Consider the following 22,077-nt stretch of genomic DNA (forward strand, 5'->3'; position numbering starts at 1 on the left):
GGTCTGCTGTGAACTGGGCTGGCTTGAGTGGTTTGATTGTGAACCACTTCGAGACAGTTTGGGGACCCGACTGGCCTAGCTGGTGGATTTGACTGAACCAGTATGGGGACCCACAGTTTGGTCTGAGTTCTGTTCGGATTCGGACCAAACTACAGCAATCGGTCCATGCACACCCCTAAAATAGAGTTGTTTCTGGATAAACTTTTAGTTAAATCTACATAAGAATACTTTGTGTTTATGAGGGTAGCAGCTATAAAACAGGCAAGTCTGGGCGGAGCCTTTGGGGATTTGGAGGCTCCTGTTTCTGGAAAATGCACGAAGGTGAAGAGATTGGAGCAATAATAAATTAATCAAGAACAAATACAATCAAGTCAGGTCTACCCTGTTCTTACAAACATGTGAATAGTTAATGTAACAGAGATTAATAGTTAATCTAACCCCTCCCCCCACTATTGCATACTCCAGCACTAAATGTAACTACTGTCTAACTTCCAGGATATAAAAGCTATTTTTCCCCTGCCAAAAACAAAGCAATAATCTAAAAGCAAGAAAGTTCTAAAAACTGAAGTTCTAAAAACAAGAAAGAGTTGATGTCTGTGGTAGAAGAATAATAGAAGCTGGTAACTTTCTTTCTGGAAGTTTCTTTCCACAAAGGGCAGCCAATTTTCTAATGTCATGGCTCCCAGAGTCACAGCTTAAACCTGCCAGGATCCTGTGGTATTTGCTGGCTACCTTTCATTATCTTTATATATAGGGTATAGATAAGTAAAAGTCTGCTGTAGATGAGACATCCCTCTAGACATTTGCTGCTAACTTTTAAAGGAAATTAACATTTCCTTTCACATGAAACATTCAGCTTATAAGTAAATTGACCAGATTGAGGCATCTTTGTTTTTACTCAGCTTTCCTGATACTGTCTTCTTAGTGGCAGGAGAAGATAAAATCAAGACTCAGTGAGCTCTTTGGCTCATGGCTGATTCAGGCAGTGGTGGATTTTTCTTCTGTGGCTTTCACACCATAGAGCTGAGAGTGGAAAGGGGGCTTGGAGGATGGAAAAGCCAGGAGAGAACACAGAGGAAAGTGCCAACAAACTGCTGTGGTTGTAAAGATTGCATTCTGCATGGCCTATTTCTGGCAGGGTATTTATGTTGCAGAATGTGAGCTGTCTGCGTGGTTTTCAGAACAAACACCAGTGCAAGGTTTACAACAGCTTTACTTGTAAGACAAATGCTTAGAGGTCAGTACAGAACTTGCTGACTCACACAGGAACAGGAACAAACAGGAAGGAGAATAGAAACTCCTAGCTAGGCTAGCCCAACCAGTACAGAGGAAACTACAGTGCCCCCTCTGGCTTCATAGCAGATTACATGCAAACGATACACATTAAGTTAGGCTGCAGCTGTTGCATAGCCCAACAATTTATACACTTCTTGTTTTCATTCCCTTTACAGTAAATGGATTATAGTGTGCTTTGGACCTATGCTGTTCTCTCTCTAGGACCACCACACAGCTAGAATTGGACATGTGAAGCCAGAATAATTCTAGATCAACTGTTCTTGCATACATGTGTCTGGTGTCATAGTGTACATAAATGTGCTGTGGAGATGCCATGCATTATTAAAACAAATGCATGTACACTGGGCCATCAGGTGGGCTTCAACCCTTAAGAGGCGCTTTAAGAGTGCTTTTAAGATATCTGGCATTATTTAGTATGTTGGTCTACCAGCCATTGCATAAATGCATCAACCAGTCCAGACTAAGCCTGAGATTCTCCCTCTCAGCCAAGTGGATATTCAGGTCCTCTTGCCCCGCTTTCTGACACAGAGGGCAGGAAAGCAGTGGAAAAGCAAAACACTGTATATGGTCAGGCTTTGACACCAGGAGAAATATTTTTCAACAAAAGATAACCAGTCTGCTTTGTAGTAGATCTTTTAAAATTATGTATACCTGAAGAACAAATGAAGCAACACTGAATCAGATCCTTGGCCCATCTGGAGCATTGTTGTCTTTCTGTACAGACTGGCAGTGACTCTCCAGAAAGGGATCTTTTCTAGTCCTGCTTAATTTGCATTCAATGCATCTGTTCTTCCACTGAGCTAAAGCCCCTTTCTGTTGTATTCCTAGCACTTCAGCTGTAGAAATGACCCCCTAAGACAGCCTACCCATCCCCTCTTCTAAGTTGTGATTCCCTTACAATAATTATGGACAGCTACAAAGTAATCTAATTATATTGCTGAACAGAGAGAGAGAAAAGTGTGTGTGTGTGTGTGTATATATATATCTTTGTGGATATATATATATATATATATATATATATATATATATATATATATCATTTATATCTATCTATCTATCTATCTATCTATCTATCTATCTATCTAAATTTTACTATGTTTTTTGTTACCACTATTCAGCCTTATTTGAGATTTCTTTACCTCATGAGCTGAGCTTCAGTGAGCAGGGGGAGGGGGGGCATTTTAAAATCTTGTCTCTGGGCCCACTCCAACCTTGCTATGCCCCTGCCCGCAACTTTGGAGAAGCTGCTGCCAGTCTGTGAAGACAGTACTGAGCTAGATAAACCAATGGTCTGACTCAGTTTCTTATGTTCCTATGAAAACCCCTGCCATAAGCTAATTATGCAATGTGTGAGGAAGAACTTTCTTTGGTCTGTCCCAAATCTGCTACTCAATAACTTTCCTGTTCTGAACTCCTGAAAGATACATTCTTCTGTGCACACTATGCATAACCTGATACATTGATTAATCATGACTCCCCTTTCCCCCCAAACCCAAAGCCCCAAATGCTTTTTTTACTGGGAAGGTGCTCCGAGTTCCTTTTGTTTGCTCTTTTCTGTGGCGCTGCTGTCAAGCCTAACCCCGAACCTTTTACAAAGGGAAGCGCGGGATGGGAGGGGTGGGGGAAAGTGAGACGCTGTTGACAAACCACCTTAACTGGAGAGCAGGAAGTCCTGGAGCAGTGTCCTTTCGCCAATCAGCGGGGAGCAAGGCCGTGATTTGCAGTTCCACAGGCGAGGGAAGGGAAATGACATGTTGTTCGCCTCAGATGCTGTTGCGATGCGAGGGAAGCTCTAGGCCCACGGGAAGGCAAATGGGCTCCCTTTGGACCGATGGCTGATGCAAACTCTCCAAACAGTCAGGATGAGGGCACGGAGGCTCCCCAACATGCTCCCAGGGAGAGCCCCGAAGTTCAAACACCCGGTGACAATCACGGTGATCCTCTCAGGGTCACAAGTGGACATGCAGGTAATGTAAGGGACACCCCCACCCCACCCCACCCCGCCAAGTTATCTGCTAAGAAGAAACGGGGTAAAATTCCTTAGAATGTTTTTTCCTGTATAAGCTGACACTTTTCATTTCCATTTTGTACTCTAGATAATGCTGGTGTGTATTTGTTGTGTGTGTGTGTGTATTTAAACAAGGATAGGAAACTGAGGATGGATAAACCTATGAACAATCAAAACCCCACTTGCTTTTCTGGGCGGGCAGCATCTAAGCAGATGGATGGTATTTTCAAATGTATCGGCAGCTAATGAACACAAATCTTTCAGATCTCAAGCTTGAATTTGTTTTGCAGTGTCCAAAAGGGTGTGTGTATGGCAACATTTCCAACTAGCTGAACCTGCACAGAGCATCTGTGTGGTAGTACACTGTGCCTGTGGCATCCCCCACTCTCCTCCCATAACTCACTCTCTCCCACTCCCACAACTTGCTCTCTCTGTCTCCCCCTACAACTCTCTCCCCCACAGCCCTCGCGCTCTCTGCCCCCACAACCCTCGTGCTCATGCTCCCCCCCCACAACTCGGCCCTTATCCTTGGCCCACCGGCGGCTGCTTTCCTTCAGCCCACCGGCAGCCACTCTCCCTCCACAACTCAGTCCTCCTCCTTGGCCCACCAGCCGGCCCCGCAGCAGCCGCTTCTCCTCGGGCCGTCGGCCGACCTAGCAACAGCCGCCTCCTCAACCTCTTCTCGGGCCACCAGTTGGCTCAGCAACAGCTGCCTCCTCAACCCGGGCCCGCCGCCTCGTCCTGCCTCGTCCCTCCTGAGGCCAGTGGGGCTTTGCCCGCTGGCGGAGCTTCTCCTGAGGCTGGCGATGCTTCTCTCCCCTCCCCGCCAGGCCGCATCACCTCCTAAGCCTGGTGCCTGAGCAGCAGCTCTGTCCCTACCTTTTCATTGGTCATGGTTGCAGCGAGGGTGGGGCTTGCCAAACATCCCCACACATCCCCACACAGTTCTCTTCTCAATCAGCCGTAAGAGAATTAAATATTTCCAATACAAAGCCACCATGATCTTCACGAGATCGTTGTAACTCCATGGGTAGTCATATTATTTAAAATCTATGGTATTTTATAACTAAAATTACATTCTAAAGTTTCCAAACCATTGAACTACAGCTCAGGAAACGGTTGAGTACATATACATGGCTTGTAGTAGTTATTCAACTAATATAGAGAATCACATTTTTGCTAATATAACTTCTACCTATTATCCAAATCATGGCCTATTAATTTACAATTAAAAAAAATATCAGTAGAACTTACCCTGCGAGCCAGTGGTGGACATCCTGACTAAATTTACTCGAGAAAGTCCCATTGAAGTTAAAAGGGCCGTCTGCCAGTGTAATCAAAAAGTTATTGAATCTAGTTTTAGGCACTGGGTGTACTGCTAGGCAGGGAATTAGGTGAGCAGTTCTGTGGGTTAGGAGTCATGAGACCCATACCATATATTCCTAACTCAGCCTCCAGCTGAATCTGGGGAGAAAGCAGTTCTTTGTCTTGCTTTTTGTTTCTGTAATGAATATTTATCTCCCTTGGCAGGAACTTTGATATTCTACAAATGATAGCTAAACGGTAGTAGAAAAGGCTCTACAGACACATGCAGGCACACACATCTGCCCCCGGCTGCAACACCTGTCATGAGAGCAAGTTTTTCCCTCACTGCAACAACATTCCCAAGTAGAACACTTTCCTTTTCCCCATAGGAATGGATGGCCAACCATTCACTACTGCTTCTGTTTTTTAACCGTATTTATTTACATCGTTCTTAAGATTACAAAAAAAAGTGAGAATCAATTTTTAAAAAAAGTTTTGGGTACATTTAACAGTCTTGAAGCTGCATGTACATCGATGTACTTTTCACAAATTCAGAAATAAAGAACCTGTTGGGTTGTTTTTAAAAAAAACAAAAAACATTCATTTTAACATTCATGTAGCCATTTTTGTCTAAGGAAAAACACAAGGGGTGCACTTCTGGACACATGGGAGTGGGAACAGCCTGCTTTCCATTTTTGAGGACTGCTGGGACTCCAGCCTCAGAATCAAGCCTGCCTCTTCAATCTGCATAGCCCCATTCTGGTTATTTCTGATGGGAATTGCTTTGATGTAGGGTTTTGTCAAACTGGCTTTTATTAGCCATTTCAAGCAATTTTATTATTTTGCAAATCTACAGTTTCCTTTTTTTTAAACTAATCAACCACTCTCTGCCACTCCAGTAATAGCATGCACTCATGTGCAGACATGGTTATTATATGAGACATAAAGTGTCTTCTAATTATTTAAAAGGCAATTGACTCAAAATGCTAAAGTCTTCTGTTACAAGATAAGGACTCATTTTGTAACTCATTTTGTAACTCATTTTGACCTTTATTTCCCATTAAAAACTATTAATAACAGATGTCTATCTTAGTAGTTTGAAAATGAGATGTGCTAACCAGTTTGACCGATGTTTTAGGGCCAAACTACATGTTATGTTATGCACTCTATTAATTGATGGTCCTGACACCAGAAGAAAGAAAAGCCTTTTTGATGTTTGTTTTTTTAAACCGGCATGTCATGGTCCTGAGGTTCCCCATGAGGCCTAAAAGGAATCCCTGCCTGACTTCTGGTGTTCAACTTGTCATCAAGTCCCAGGGCATAGTCTGGGGGCACATGATGCAGCCACTTTGCTGATCTTAAGCAGATCTGAGCTAATCCATGCATGGATGGGAGACTGCCTGGGATATGCCACCTTGGCCAAACATTATTACAGATTTTTTATTACAAATTTTGCATTTGAGCTGCTGTTCTCTTGTGTTTTTGGTATAATGGAGAAACTCAAAATATGAGAGAACATTTCAGATAGCTTTCCAGTTTGTTTGTTTTTTGGATGCTTCCTAAATAGATGCAGGGCGAAGACAGACATAACATTTTAAGTGTGGTGGTAGAAGTGGTTTGGACACACTCTTTCTGCATTTCATGGCATTTCTTTTGAGGGCAGTGAACATGTGTTCAAACCACTTGCACCATATCTGAATATATTTCAGGGCAGGTTTGAAGAATACTGTATACCCTTAATCACATAAGGGAGGACTGATTCAAATGTATCTAGCCCTCTGTTTTCACCTTCAGATTACCTGAACTAAAACAATGTAGAAGAGCAACCTCCTTTTCCTGAAGTGAGATCTAATAAAATCTGGATGGATGTAAGCAGTGTTCTCCCTAATCCCGCCCCCCCCCCCTCTATGTGCAGAATGGGTTTTGTTTTGGGTGGCAGTATTAAGGCAGTGTGTGTGCACATGCATTAGGAGTACGGCCTTCCTGATTCAGCCTGAGTGGGACCTAAAATTAAGTGTGTGACCATCAAAAAAACTCGTGCATGCTCACAAAGCATACTGGATCTAAGCAATATTTTTTCAGAGACCTGGAGTCAGTCTGACAGAGTTATGTCCCACTATGTTCTCTGTCAAACAGATTTTGCAGATTTTTGTAAAATCTGAGCATGTTATCTTAAAAGCTGAAAAAAATGAGCAGGTTGTGCTTGAAGGCAAAGATAGTAATATCACCATGAGCTCCAATTTTCCGGGTCGTGGAGAGGATTTCTATTTAAACTATTTGCTCACTAATCCTAATCCGGATGTTATTCATATCGTGGCCAAATATTGTTATATAATATGCCAAATGCGTATAAATGTAGTCTGATTTTATATTATCATCTTATTATTGTTATTATCATTATTATTTTAATATTGTTGTATTGCTGGTCTACGACCGAAATAAAGTTTTACATTACATTACCATGAGCTCCATCGCCCATTGAGATCATCCAGAGAGGTTCATCTGCAGTTGCCACTGGCTTGTTTGGTGGCCACACAGGGACGGGCCTTCTCTGTTGATGCCCCGAGACTCTGGAATGTGCTCCCTGCTAAAATAAGAGCCTCCCCATCTCTGATAACTTTTTAAAAGTACTTTTCTCTTCATTCAAGCTTTTTAATTTGACTGTGTTTTTAAATCATTTTGAGGTTTTTCTCTTATGTGTGTTAACTGATTTATGTTCTTGTAAACCGCCTAGAAATGAAAGTTTGGGGCAGTACACAAATTTGATAAATACATAAAATAAATATTGCCTTCAAGTTTCTGGAAAAAATATCATCTGCACCGAGATCCAAAGAGCCTGAAGGGATCAGTCTGCCTTGAGTGTCTCACAAGGTATGGAGAAACTCTCAAGGTATGAGTGTTTCATACCTTGCCATTCTCCTGTATGGCATTCTCTTTGCTCATTCTCTTCCCCAGTGAGTTATCCTAGTGACCTCCATGCTCAGAGTGGAGCCAATGCTGAGTTTCGTGGTCTAATGGCCGCAACAATATGTTGTATCATATGACTGTGAACCGCCCAGGGACATGCATATGGGGTGGTATTAAAATGTGTTAAATAAATAAAATAATTCTAAAAACCCGATATCTCTAGTACAGGTCGCAATCTGAAGGAGTGGTTGAAGGAGCAGTTCTGTGACCATCCCATTGAGCACTGTGAGGACACCCGACTGCATGACGCTGCCTATGTGGGAGACTTGCAGACCATTCAAAGCTTGTTGCAGGAAGAGAGCTTCCAAAGGTACATCTTGATTTTACTGAATTGAAATATGAATTCTTAGGCAAGTTTTCTTTTCCCATTGGTTTATATATTTTTTAAATGGCTTGATAATAGCTGATAATGGAAGAATCGGTATTCTAGTCCTTTTCATGAACAAGTTCCACATGGGGCTACCTCTGTAGTGATGATGTGGTAGAATAGCTAGTTGCTTGAAGCCATCCTCAGTCCAACTAGTGTTTGTGTAGTATCTGTTTGTTAAGTGAAGGTGAGGACGTTCTTCACTGAGACCAATTCCAGAAGCCTTGAGGCTCTGGCATGTCACAGAGGAAAGTAGGAACATTGCTGTGTACTTGAAACATCCTTATTCTCATGCCAGACATCACTGCTTGAGCACACAGACTTTTATAACTACTCTTCTCCACCTCGCAGTCACTGGATTCTTTTGCCCTCCTATAGCCTGTCCTCTGAAGCTGGGCACAGAAGAACCAAACTACACATTTTGCCTAATTGCCTTTTTAGGAGGTATGCTTGAAAGTGGGACTGCCTCTTCTTTCACAAAAAGCAGCTGTGGGATAGGGCAAGCAGGGAATAGATCCTAATCGGTTTAGACGTTTTTATACTCTTTGATAGTTGTATGCAACTTTCAATATAGTTCTATTATCTATTCTGCTGTATTATTACCTATGCTGATCTTTGACCGTAATAAAGTTGATTGATTGATTGATTGATCCTGATCGGGATTGTAGTGCATGGAGAGGTTAACCCTTTCTCTTTGTGTTGTTTTCTTGACAACAATTACCATCTTGAAGCTTCCATGCCCCCGAAATTGCTCTTTGCTGCAAATAGTTGCTTAGAAGGCAAATAGTAGGGAGGGGGGATGAAAGTCGCCCTTCGCTGGTTCCTTTTTGCGAAAGAAGAGGCACTTCTGGTTTTAAGGATGCTTGACTAACAAGCAGAAGGTTGCTGGTTGGAATCCCCGCTGGTACGATATCAGGCAGGAGTGATATAGGAAGATGCTGAAAGGCATCATCTCATACTGCGTGGGAGGAGGTAATGGTAAACCCCTCCTGTATTCTACCAAAGAAAACCACAGAGCTCTGTGGATGGCACACTTTACCTTACCTTATTATATTTATTTATTCATTTATCATATTTATATACTGCCTGATATATATATTTCTAGGCAGTGTACATAATCCATGTTACAATATAAAAATAAAATAAAACAGTTTCACAGAATAAAAACAATTCACAAAGTAAAACAACTAAAACAATTCCACAGAGTTAAACAATTAAACAGTTTAAAATTAGTTTTAATTAAAAGCCTGAGAAAACATGTGGGTCTTAACGGCCTTTAAAAAAGCAAATAGATGGAGAAGCCCTTATTTTGACAGGGAGTGCATTCAAAGGCACAGAGGCGGCCCAGCCCTGAGTCACCCCAGATGAGCTAGCAGCAACCGTAACTGGACCTCCCCAGATGATCTTAATAGGTGGTGAGGTACTCTCTCTTAAGTGGACCTAAACTGTTCAGGGCCTTATAGGTAATGACCAGAATGTTTGTATTTCGCTTGGAAACATATCGGCAACTAATGCAGTTCTTTCAGAATTGGTGTTATATGGTCCCTTCAGGTTGTCCACATTCTGTACCAGCTGTAGTTTCTGGAATACAGCCCCATGTAGAGTGCATTACGATAGTCAAACCTGGAGGTTACCAGCATATGTACTACTGTTTTAAGGTATTTTACCTCCAGAAATGGACATAGCTGACATATCAGCCAGAGTTGATAAAAAGCACTCCTGGCTACTGCTTCGACCTGAGAAACCAGAGAGAATTTTGGATCCAGGAGCACACACTAAACAAACATTTAGGCAAATGGCCCTAAGCCAGCTGACCACAATAGTTTCATTTTATTTATGTTATTGTATTTGTATGTTTGAATGCCCGCATGCCCACATTCAGGAGGTGCATCCCCAGCTACCATGTGTTCAAGACTCTGTTTAGATGTAGGCTCCATACACTTGATTAGTACTCTCAATTTCTGCAGGGTGCAATTTGCAAATGATTCAATTTGTAAATCATTTAGGTGACTGTGCATAAGTTAAGATTGCATGTACGTTCAGGTGTACATGTGTTCACTCTTGTAGAAAGAGGGTCTGGAACACAAGTATTGAGCTTGGCCCAATCCTGATGTTACCCTCTGCACATTCATTTGTATATTTAGTATGCACACAGGTTTTGTCTTCTTCACCTGGGTGTGACACCTACAAAGCACAGCCTATGGGTCACCCATTTGTCTGTCTTGAAGGTGAGAAGCATAGTAAATCCTGCCTGGCTGCTGCTACTTGCATATGTCCTATATTTACTTCATCAAGCTATATCTAAGGGCTGTTCACACAACCAGGAATAGGGTAGGAGAAGCCTTTGACCCTAATTTGGGAGCTGGGTGCATTCCTGATTGGCCATCGTGAGAATTCTACAAGTAAGGTGGGAGTAGCGGGAAATGCTCATTGGAGAGCTGGATATGGAGTAGCGGCCATCCCAGAACTTGTACCTAGTTCCAGAGTGAGGGTGGAGGGAAAGGAATCCCTGCGGCTCCCACCTCCATTCCTAGCTCACAGGCTATCATTTCCCCTCTCCTCTGACCTAGCTTTTAGAATTATCACGATGGCCAATCGGGAGTGTGCCTGGCTTCCAAATTAGGGTCAGAGGCTTCTCCTACCCTATTCCCGGTTGTGAGAACAGCTCCTCTAGTTTGTCAAAGTCCTGTTACCATGCTTTCAGCAAATTGCTTTATGGAGAACTAAGAACGCATCCATCCAGACATACACCTTCAGCACCCAGGACAGAAAAGCTTGTCCTTATTTGTTGCTGGAAGTGATTTAGAAGGGTGCAGATTGATAAGGTGGAAGCAAGGCAGAAACTAGGCAACATTGATGGTAACTTAATTATGCTGCTTTTGCTCTCCTTCAGTCGCATCAATGAGAAATCTGTGTGGTGTTGTGGTTGGCTGCCTTGTACGCCCCTGAGGATTGCTGCCACAGCAGGGCATGGAAATTGTGTGGACTTCTTGATTCGGAAAGGGGCAGAGATTGACCTTGTGGATGTGAAAGGACAAACTGCCCTGTATGTAGCTGTTGTGCATGGACACCTGGAATGTGCAAAGATCCTTCTGGAAGCCGGTGCTGACCCCAATGGGAGCCGACACCACCGCAGCACCCCCGTGTATCATGCTGCTCGGGTAGGTAGGGCTGACATCCTGAGAGAACTGATAAGGTAAGTACAGATTAGTGGCATGACCTGGGCAGTACTGGATCTTCTGGACAAGGGTTTGGCAGTGAGTGAGGGCACCCACATTTAGGGGCTCTGACAAGGGGAGCACAGAGTTGCAAAAAGTCATTGTGGCCAGAAGATCCCTGACTTGCTCTTCTAATCGTGAAGACCCTTATTAAGCTAGAATCTTCACAGGGGTCAAACTGGGGAGGCTCTTCAAGAAGTACTCCCTCCCCTGGAATCTCTCGGGTAAGGGGCAGCGGAAGATGGTCACTGTCCATTCGTCCCTCTATGTTAAATTGAATCTGAGAGCTCAGCACGTTTCGTGAGACAAATATATAATCCTTCCTTCCTTCTGGCAGACCAATATACAGCAATTACTGCTGGGGTAGCAAGATTCTGTGCCACAGCATGCAAACTGAGACAGGAGCAGTTGATTAATTGTAATTGAGACCTCTGTATGTATATGTTTTGATACTCAGTCCTGTTTTTGATTTTATATTTACTTCAATTTTATTTTCCATTTTATTTTTGTTATTGCTGGTCACTGACTGTAATAATTCATCCATCCATCCATCCATCCATCCATCCATGCATGTACAGATTAATTTCACTTCATCTTGATTTTGGAGCCAATTGCCCATGAGATGAATATGATATATTTGCTATAGAAAGGATGTTCAAAGTGTTAAATACAATCTGTCAATTACAATTGGCAGGCAGGAGGGGTGGGTGAGAAAGAAAGAGCTGGGCAGAAGAGATGAGAATCAGTGATGGCACCAGAAAAAACGATGTTTAGTGGACACAGAAGGGGCAAAATGCATTTCTGGGGTTAGAAGCTTTGCTCACATTGATTTTCTGAAAAAGAAAGACCTGTATTTTTCACATTAACATTTCCATCCTAAGCATATTTTCTCTGAAGTATTATTGTTTTTGATGGATTTGACTTTCAAGTAAACATGCTTTGGATTGCAGCCTTATTTTAATTTCCAGTTTATAATTCAGCAATGAGGGACAGATGGAACGAGGGAAACTTCTTAACTGGGGGACATTTGCTTCACTCGCACCCCTCTTCCTGGTGGCAGCTATGGAGAGGCTCTTAAGAAAAAGAACACCATAGACTTGAGAATTCCTGTTTTCGGGTGACAGAAATTAAGAATCCTGTCTAACATACAGTGAGGGAAATAAGTATTTGATCCCCTGCTGATTTTGTCCGTTTGCCCTCTGACACAGAAATGACCAGGCTATAATTGGAATGGTAGGTTTATTGTAGCTGTGAGAGACAGAATAACAACAAACAAACCCTCAAAAGCCCAGTGCCCAAAAGTCAGCGATGGATTTGCATTGTAGTGAGGGAAATAAGTATTCGATCCCTTCACAAAAGATGTCTTAGTACTTGGTGGCAAAACCCTTGTTGGCAATCACAGAGGTCAGACGTTTCTTGTAGTTGGCCACCAGGTTTGCACACAACCCAGGAGGGATGTTGTCCCACTCCTCTTTGCAGATCCTCTCCAAGTCAGAAAGGTTTTGAGGCTGATGTTTGGCAACCCGAACCTTCAGCTCCCTCCACAGATTTTCTATGGGATTAAGGTCTGGAGACTGGCTGGGCCACTCCAGGACCTTCATGTGCTTCTTCTTGAGCCACTCCTTTGTTGCCTTGGCTGTGTGTTTTGGGTCATCGTCATGCTGGAATACCCATCCACGACCCATTCTCAATGCCCTGGCTGAGGGAAGGAGGTGCTCACCCAAGATCTGACGGTACATGGTCCCATCCATCGTCCCTTCGATGCGGTGAAGGTGTCCTGTCCCCTTAGCAGAAAAACACCCCCAAAGCATAATGTGTCCACCTCCATGTTTGACGGTGGGGATGGTGTTCTTGGGCTCATAGGCAGCATTCCTCCTCCTCCACACACGGCGAGTTGAGTTGATGCCAAAGACCTCGATTTTGGTCTCATCTGACCACAACACTTTTGCCCAGTTCTCCTCTGGATCATTCAGATGTGCATTGGCAAACTGCAGACGGGCCTGTACATGTGCTGCCTTGAGCAGGGGGACCTTGCGGGCACTGCAAGATTTCAGTCCTTCACAGCGTAGTGTGTTACCAATTGTTTTCTTGGTGACTATGGTTCCAGCTGCCCTGAGATCATTGACAAGTTCCCTCCGTGTAGTTCTGGGCTGCTTTGTCACCGTTCTCATGATCATTGCAACTCCACGAGGTGAGATCTTGCATGGAGCCCCAGACCGAGGGAGATTGACAGTTATTTTGTGTTTCTTCCATTTGAGAGTTATCGTGCCAACTGTAGTCACCTTCTCACCAAGCTGCTTGGCGATAGTCTTGTAGCCCAGTCCAGCCTTGTGCAGGTCTACAACCTTGTCCCTGACATCCTTTGACAGCTCTTTGGTCTTAGGCATGGTGGTGAGTTTGGAAGCTGAGTGATTGCTTGCTTCTATGGACAGGTGTCTTGCTTCTATGGACAGGTGTCAGGTACTGTAACAAGCTGGGATTAGGAGCACTCCCTTACAGAGGGTGTTCCTCATCTCAGCTCGTTACCTGCATATAGTGAAAAGACACCTGGGAGCCTGAAATCTTGCTGGTTGATAGCCCAGATAACTTGAGGATGGACTGACGGACAGGTGCATGTGCGTACACCCCCACACACATCATTCCTCAGTCAAATTTGAAAACCTGTGCCACTATTTGTAAAGCAGGTAACCTCAACGACTCAGACTATTCTTAACTCTCTCAAGCTGATAGGTGGGAAGCTCTCTGCAGCATGGTGCAGTTAGTGGGAGGAGGCAGCAGAGAAACAGTTTGGAGCCAGTAGAAATTTGAGTTTAGAAGCCAAGAAAGCTGTGGGTTGGCTGAGGCAAAGCTGGGGTGTAGTTGCTCTCTTTGGGGATCTGATTAATGGCTGTGCTGCCTACTGAAGGAGTGTCTCCTCCAGTATGCTCTGTAATATTTCCTTTATGTATACACATACAAGCAAAGATACCATAGGTACACTCTCATTCAAAGGAAATTTAACTCTATAGCCTATCCTTGGAACTTCTCACCAGTTGAGGAAATAAGTGGAGTGATGGACTCTTCCAGATTTGGTGAGATGAGGAGAGAGGAGAAACCTCAAATCCTCTGGGATGCAATGGAGTCTTGTAGCTAAACTCCATGTACTTTCCCATCATTTGCAAAGTCCATGCTTTGCATTAGAGCTGCATTAGAGTCTTTGCATAGAGTTTAGCTACAAGGAACAGTTGATGGAAGTCTCTTCTGATTACTGAGAGATGTTGGAACAAGAGCCCTTTACAAAGGCCTTGCTGAAACATGCAAGGCCAGTAATAAACTTCATCCCAGAGGCATTTGAGGTTTCTCCTCTCTTCTCATTTGACTTGGTGCCTTTCCCTCCCCCCCCCCACGGAACAACTTGCATGCCTACTCCCCAAACTGCTTTTTGAGTTGGGGGAAGGATTAAAGAACTTTTTGAAGGTTCTGGGGCACTTCTCTGAAAAGCTGTGTCAGGAAACAAAAATGGAATGTACAGTCCAAAGGTTCACCTTTGTCTCCATTAGATTTCATCTAAGAGATTATTTTGTCAGTTCTGCACATATGATTGATTGACTGGGGAAGTATCTGTGCTCTTCAAAAGTAGAATTTCCCAACTTTGTAAACTCTTTCTAGAACCATAGAAAGTCATAACAAAGAACTTGGCCCAGAAAAATAACGTTTACTTATTAACTGGGAAAAGTGTCATTAAGAAAGCAGAAAATCCTCATTCACAGACAACTTGGATGGGAAGCTATAGTTATTCCTGATTCATTTAATTACTCAATAGGGACAGCTAGAGCCTAGAGTGGAATCCCCTTCCTGGATACTGCAGAGCTACAATACAATAGTGTGCTGCTGCTTGTTAGTTTTTTTTGGATCCTGAGCTTTATAAAAAAAACAAACTTCACTAGACATGAAATACCAACTATATTGTGTTGGATATATCTGTGTTGGATAGGCACTTCAAATAGTCTGTTAGTGCAGAAATTGTGTGTTAAGATCAATACATTTTTACAATCAAAGTTTTGTTGCTTTTCTTGTTATGTCAGCATGAACATAAAAATAATGTAGCTACACAAATTGCTGAGTTCCTCTTATTTTATTTATTTATTTTATGTATATACCACCCTTCCAAAAATGGCTCAGGGCGGTTTATTCCTTATTCCTTCCCTTCAATATTCCCTCTCAGTATTGGGGCTTACATGACATTAAACTTTACCATCTCTAGTCAGTGTCCCTCTCCCCAGCAGGATTCACCCCATCCCAGTCCTCATCAGAGAGAGAAAATGTCTCTGAGAACAAAAGGCTTAGCTTGCATTTACTGAGAGCTAGAGATGGCAGTGGGGCTGCTGGACCAGCACCATTAGCATCTGACCTGTTCGTCAGTGAACCAGAAATGGTCCTTGGCTCTTCACTTGGCAAGCTGCCACTTCTGCCATTGTTTTCTACACTGCCTGCCAACTCTTGTTATCTATCTATCTACTTTCTATACTGCCTGATATAGACATCTCCATTCTGAGCTAAAAGCCCTGTCTGGAAATGCTCATGTCTGTACAGTCTTTATTTATGGTTTGTACTGCATATTTGTAACACAATATCTCCTATGAACATTTAAATAAAATTTGATGTCCATTCGGAGTCCACATTTCTGCATTTTAAGTTCAGCCAGCATTTCAACCCCTGCACTAATTTCCAATGTGGCCAGAAAAGATGTAAAGCACCCAGTAATGCAGTTTCTCTCTTGAACTTTAAGGTATTACTGTGAAACTTGGCTTGTGCATGTTTATGAAGTCTGAACACCAGAATCCATTTACGTGGTCTCTGTGTGTTCAGTGAAAGCATGGAGGGAGAACAGAATTGTGCCCACTGCCCTCCTTCACCCTTTGTAGAGTTCCAGATCATACCAAGAGGGTCTGTGAGCATGCACATTCTTTCATACCTTTGGCTGAACATGCAAGGGTCAGGATTGGGAACAGTGTGTGCGATCCTGCTTCCCTCAGCTTGTCCATCTGAATATGTGATTCAGCGTAATGCCCCCATACAATGGCAAAGGAAGAAACATGCACAATAATATATTCCACTGCATTGTGATTTACTAGCAATAAATTCTGAAGAGCATTGTAAACATTCTTCACCCAAATTCTTCCAAAATCTTTTCTCATGGAGTACTAGGGTCTGGAATGTGTGAGATGATCTGTGGGAAGCGTGGATTGTTCTTTTTGGCAGGAGCTTAGGCAAGATCACTTTGGGTCACATCACATTCTTTGATTCTATGATCCGACATGATGGTTTGTCCTGCAAGACATCAACACATCCCGTCACTCTAGCCACATTTTAGACAGCTCACTCAGTCTTATACTTCTTGAAGCACTACTTCAGAGAGCATCTATGTATCATTCAGGCTGCTGCTCAATCTGGGCTTGTTTTCCATTTCCCCCCTAGAGGGTGTCAGAATTCTGTTCTGCTAGCTCGGCCCTGGAGACTGCATTTTAGCTTGGGGTCTGATTGAGGACTTTCTGTTTCCATCTCTCCATGTGAAATCTGTCCTAGCATGCTAGCAACTAGTAGGCTCAAGGCTAGGGGACAGAATCTCCTTGTGTGTAAACACACACAGTGAAAATCAGTTTTAATTGAGTCTGCTCCTGGAAAGGAATTTATCAAATCCTCTGTGCCCTGTTTAGAGTCTAACACCCGCACCTTCATAAAGCTTAAGGGAGAGTCGTTTTAAAATACCTGTCTTGTTCCCTAGCAACTAACAGTAGATTTGCCACCTGTAATGGACAGGGCTGTGGATTATTACATTGGGACACAACAAAGACAAGGTGGCTGGATTGCTGAGGGAGACTTCAGCCTGAATGTGAGGCAAGGGAGCCAGTGTAGCAAATGACAGCAACCTCTGACAATGCAGATGTGCTCATTTTTCCATCCTTACCAGATTGTGCAGCTACAGCCCCAATCCTATTCACAATCATCCGATTGTTTTGCGGGGCGAGGGAGTAATCCCATGGCAGAATTTGCAAGCTTTCACTTCTACCACACAAGTCCAGGGCATGTAAAATTAAACAGAGGTTCATGTCATTAATTGCTGAGTACTCGTGTCCATTCTGCCGTGCCTTTAAGACACACAAACACACAGAATCCCAGCCCATACAAGGCAAAACTGAAAGAGGATCACATTTTAGGTTTGCTAGAATTTGGATATGGTTGGGATCTAGGGACTAGATCTTGTGGTTGTCTAGCAGTTAACACCTCCCCCACTTCAAGTCCTATAAGACAACTCAGCCTGGACTTTAACAGAGCTGCTTTTCCAAGTGAGTTTTGCTTTCTCTCCTCAGGTACGGTGCAGATGTGGATGTCAATCATCATTTGACCTCGGGAATACCTAGCCCATCTTCCCGACCACTCACATCCTTGGTAGTCTGCCCTTTGTACATTAGTGCAGCCTATCACAACCTGTCATGCTTCAAGCTGCTGCTTCAGGCAGGAGCCAACCCAGATTTCAACTCCTGCGGCCCTGTAAACATCCAGGGCTTCTCGAGGGGCTCTGCAGTGTGTGTAATGGATGCAGTCTTGCGACATGGCTGTGATGTGACCTTTGTCAACCTCTTGATTGACTTTGGTGCCAACCTGAACCTGGTGAAATGGGAGACCCTGGGGGAAAGAGCTACAGGAAGGATCAAAGTGAACCCAGAAGCCATGCAGGTGTTCAAAGAAGCCAGGAGTAAGTGGAGAAAGTCCTTATGAAATTAATCTGTTAGCCTTGCAAAAGGGGTGCTCAGTGAGCTGAATGTACATAGATTAATAGGGATTGCCAGTTATTTAGTGTGCAAAGTTGAGCATTTGTTTTTAACTGTTGAAAATTAGGAAATGTTTTCTAATATAGTATTTTAAAAAATTAAATAGTATCTTAGTACAGGGGTATAAGAGAGATATCTAGGAAGCAACACAGACAAAGCCATCTGTTAACTAGGTCTGGGCTATTGGAAGTATCTGAAGGTCCATAGTGCCATTCCCTCCCCGCACCATGGGTAGGCAGCCAATTGTGGGACAATTGCCCCAGGTAGTAAAGTGGGTGGGGGTTCTTCAATTCCTAACCCAGCAATGGCGTGGGGGAGGCTGGGTAGATGGGAAGAATGCCGGGAGGGTCCGTGGGGAGCGTGAAGAGTCATACATTATTAACTGCCCAGAGACGAAAGTTTTGGCGGTATACAAGTCAGATAGATAGATAGATAGATAGATAGATAGATAGAGTGAAGGCTGGCAACGAGTGTGGGGAGACTGAGTGAAAGCATGGGAATGTCTAGGTTCTTCTAGAGTTCTTCCCATACTCCCTGCCTTCCCCATGGACTCTCCTGGCATGTCTTTACCGAGCATACAGATTTGTTAAAAGGCAACCAGCATTTGATTTTCCTTCTTATCAGACAGCTTCAATTAAAAACAGATTGTATTTCCACATGATTAATTATATCAATTAATAGCTAGGAGCTAAATGCATTTAAACAAAGATTTTGTATCTTTTGCATCTTGATGTGAGTCAGCAATGGATGTGCTGCAACTCAGAGTAGCCTCCCCCCTGCTTCATTGTTTGGACAAAAACATGTACTCTGTGGACTGGTTTGGACATCATGCGGGACCACAGTTAAAGCCTCATTCCCCACAATGTCCTTGGGAGTGCCTTGGGAGTGCCTTGGGAGTATGCACTGCCCTCTTCCATGCCCATGCAAGAATCTACTTCCAATTTAGGTTAGAATAAATGTCCAAACAGACTGATCTTGGTTCTTCCCAACCTACTTTATTTGAAATAAACCATGATCTGCTTGTTTGAAAGTTTGAAGTGAATTACAGAACACAATTTTATTTCAAGTAAATTGGTTTGAATAAAGATTGGTAGTTTGAATGACATGATTTTGATGTAGTTTAACCTAAATCAGAAGTAGATGCTCCTGTGGTAGAGGAACATACACTCCTGAGGCTCGGGGATGTCACATGAACTCAGGCAGAAGTTCCCCACATCATATGATCTCTCCCCATCACCTGCAAATTCCTAGCAGGAAGTGGGGTTACACCTACTGAAAATATGAAACAATTGTCCGAAGTAGCCAGAGCCTATAAATGAAGAGCACAAAAAATTCAGTTTATCATGGAGATGGAATCAGATGGAATTACTCTTTGGGAGGGCAAAAGTAAATACAGACTGTGCACACTGCATTTTGGGTAAGATCTATGTGAGATATACTTCTCACATAGATTATATTTTCATAGGATCGAGTTTACCACTTATCAAAATCAGGAGTTTGGTCTTTGAGGAATCTCTCTTCTAAAACTTCAAGTAGATGTTCTGCAATGATAGATCCATTGCTGATAAATTAGTTTTTTTTAACGGACATTTCACCATAGTTCATAGGCTCAATGAGATTATAATCTTTTAAAAAATACTCTCCATCCTGCCATTGGCAGAATAAATTTCTTAGGCATTTGTTTTAGCAGTTCTGGATCTAGGTATTTCTGTTGTGGTATTATTTGTTTTCATGTTTGATTCTTGTGTGCTCTATTTCAGGCTGCCCTAGAAGTTTGATGTTTTTGTGCCGTGTAGCAGTACGGAGGGTAATTGGGAAATATCGCCTGCATCTGATACATACTCTTCCCGTCCCAGACCCTATCACAACATTTTTACTTCATGAGCAACTGTAAGATATAGCCAAAAGTTTGAAGGACAATTTTCCTCCCCGCTCCCCTTTAATTTAAAGTGTGGTCTCCTGCAAACAAGAAGCAGTACTCTCTAGTGCTATTCAGTAATATATTCTTTGGTTAATTTCATAAAAAATATTTGCTGTGATACTACCTCTGTTACCTACTCCTTGTAATTTGCATCTTGGATTCCAGTAATGCTACTTCTTGTTGGACATGATCTGATCTGATACAATGTATTCTTCATATATCATGAAAAAGATTATACATGACCCTATAATTACATGTAGACAGTGATTTATTCATTTGTTTTATTTATTTGTCTTAAATATGTGTTTGCCACATTCCTAAAAATAGCTGCAAGCCATTTATGTATTTATCTGGATATATTTATTTGGAATCCTCCTTTTCCTGAATACTCAAGGTAAGGTAGAGTAATTTTATCTTCTGGATGGTAATTATTTAAATTACACAAATTCTATTTCTTTGGATCCACTACGAAAATTTTCTCATCTCTATATAGTTAGCCCAAGATGGCTAACTATTGCTAACTGTGGCTAACAAGCAGATCAAAGATGCCACAGTGCAGCGAGACAGCAGCTAATCAGAACTCCCCAACTAAGTGCACTGGTGCAATGGGCAAGTGGCAGTTTTTGACACCCTGCTCTGACAGGTAGCCAGGGGGGTAGCGAGACTGCCGGCGGCCCGTGTGCGGCCGCGGCGGGCGCCCCCGCTAGCCCCGCTCTCTGCGTCTGATGTCAGATGCGGGACTAGCCCCGCATCTGACATCAGATTCGGGGGGCGTGGTCTGGCTCCCGAACGGAGCCTTGAGGCTCCGTTCGGGAGTTGCAGTTTAACCGCTGAAGGGGCCCCGTGGCCCCTTCGGCAGTTAAACTAAGGCTGGCGCTGCCTTCCCTGCAGGGAAGAGCTGCTCCTGGGCTGCGTTGCGAAGGCAGCACCAGTCTTTTAGCTCCCAAAGGGGCCGCGTGGCCCCCTCTTGGGAGCTAAACTACCACCCCCACATCTGACGTCAGACGTGAGGGCCGTGTCGGGCCACTGACCCTGATTGGTCTGTGGCCTGGGTTCTTTGAACCCGTTGGCCCAATGGTGGCTCCGCCCCTGCAGTTAGCCCTCTGTGCCTTCCAAAAATATGTCCCCTAGGGCTGCGCAAGCCTCAGGGACATGTTTTTGGGTGTCACAGAGGGCTTCTTGGGGAAGCAGGGGGGCATAAAAACTGTCAGTTTTCCACTGCACTGGTGCACTTAGTTGGAAAGTTCCGTTAGGCTACACCAGTGCATCCTTGCTCTGTATGTCAGCCCCTACCTTTTATTTCCAATGCAAAAAATGTCCTCATCTAATTCCCACTCCTAAATTTCAGTCATAAGCTCATTTTGCATTAAACAGGTACCACATTCCTGCATCACTATGGTGGGGATGCTCTGCATAATGAACTATTTATGTGCAGCAAGTTACCAGGTGGATTGATGGATGCCATGCAGGTTTCACCACAGATCTATCAGGCAACAACAGGGATGTGTTGGAGGAACATGAAGGCAAACCACATGTCAAGCAGCTACATATGGATAGCTTGCTACTGTAAGCAGCCATCACATAAATGCAATTTTAAGTGACCTCCATGCAGCAGTTTGTGTGTGTGTGTGTGTGTGTGTGTGTGTGTGTGTGTGAAGCTTGCTTTACCTCAAATCTACATAATCCAACTTGCTTTCAATTCAGTATCTTCTTAAGCCTCTAAGGAACACTTTCTTAACTCAGCCATATTTTCTCCAATCTGTAGCATTTTCATCTGCTGTTATATTTTAAGGGTGGGCATATACTGGCTCTTTTGCCCTGTCAAAATAGTCCCTAGTAAAAAGTAAGGCCTTTTTTAGTTCTAGAGATATTCTAGAGCATATTTTATTGCACTAGATTCTGTTAGTGAACCAGGAAACCCAGTTTAGAATTACTCAAGTCTAATTGTTAGAAGAGTCCTATGAAATTCGAAAGTTTACTTACCATCAATCAAAACTAGCCTAGTAAAAGTTTTCTGTTCTGTTCTATTCTGATTATGAAGGTGTACTTCAGGCATATGATCGAAAAATTTTTTTTCACAGTTGTGCTTCAGATTCTAGGGCCACATCCCAGCTGAGAAACTCATTCCTAGTTAAGAAGATGACAGTTGCTGGGTTCATTGTTGTTGTTATTATTTAGAAATA

At 43.2% G+C, this 22,077-nt stretch overlaps 1 protein-coding gene across 2 annotated transcripts; it reads left to right on the forward strand.

Annotated features, from left to right (window-relative positions):
• The first annotated feature begins 2,968 nt into the window (after positions 1-2,968).
• ASB1 (ankyrin repeat and SOCS box containing 1) lies at positions 2,969-20,165 on the forward strand. 2 transcript variants are annotated; one of them, XM_053283210.1, is made up of 5 exons: positions 2,969-3,263; positions 7,745-7,886; positions 10,837-11,139; positions 17,512-17,897; positions 19,734-20,165. In XM_053283210.1, exons 1-5 carry the CDS (start codon positions 3,128-3,130, stop codon positions 19,865-19,867), a joined length of 1,101 nt encoding a protein of 366 aa, XP_053139185.1. In that variant the 5' UTR covers positions 2,969-3,127; the 3' UTR covers positions 19,868-20,165. The 2 variants fall into 2 exon arrangements, with proteins under 2 accessions (XP_053139185.1, XP_053139186.1); XM_053283211.1 differs by lacking the exon at positions 2,969-3,263 and adding an exon at positions 4,182-4,267 and having other exon boundaries at positions 7,740-7,886.
• Positions 20,166-22,077: the final 1,912 nt, after the last annotated feature.

The sequence above is a fragment of the Hemicordylus capensis genome, chromosome 1 (assembly GCF_027244095.1).
Source record: "Hemicordylus capensis ecotype Gifberg chromosome 1, rHemCap1.1.pri, whole genome shotgun sequence".
NCBI classification, from domain to species: domain Eukaryota; kingdom Metazoa; phylum Chordata; class Lepidosauria; order Squamata; family Cordylidae; genus Hemicordylus; species Hemicordylus capensis.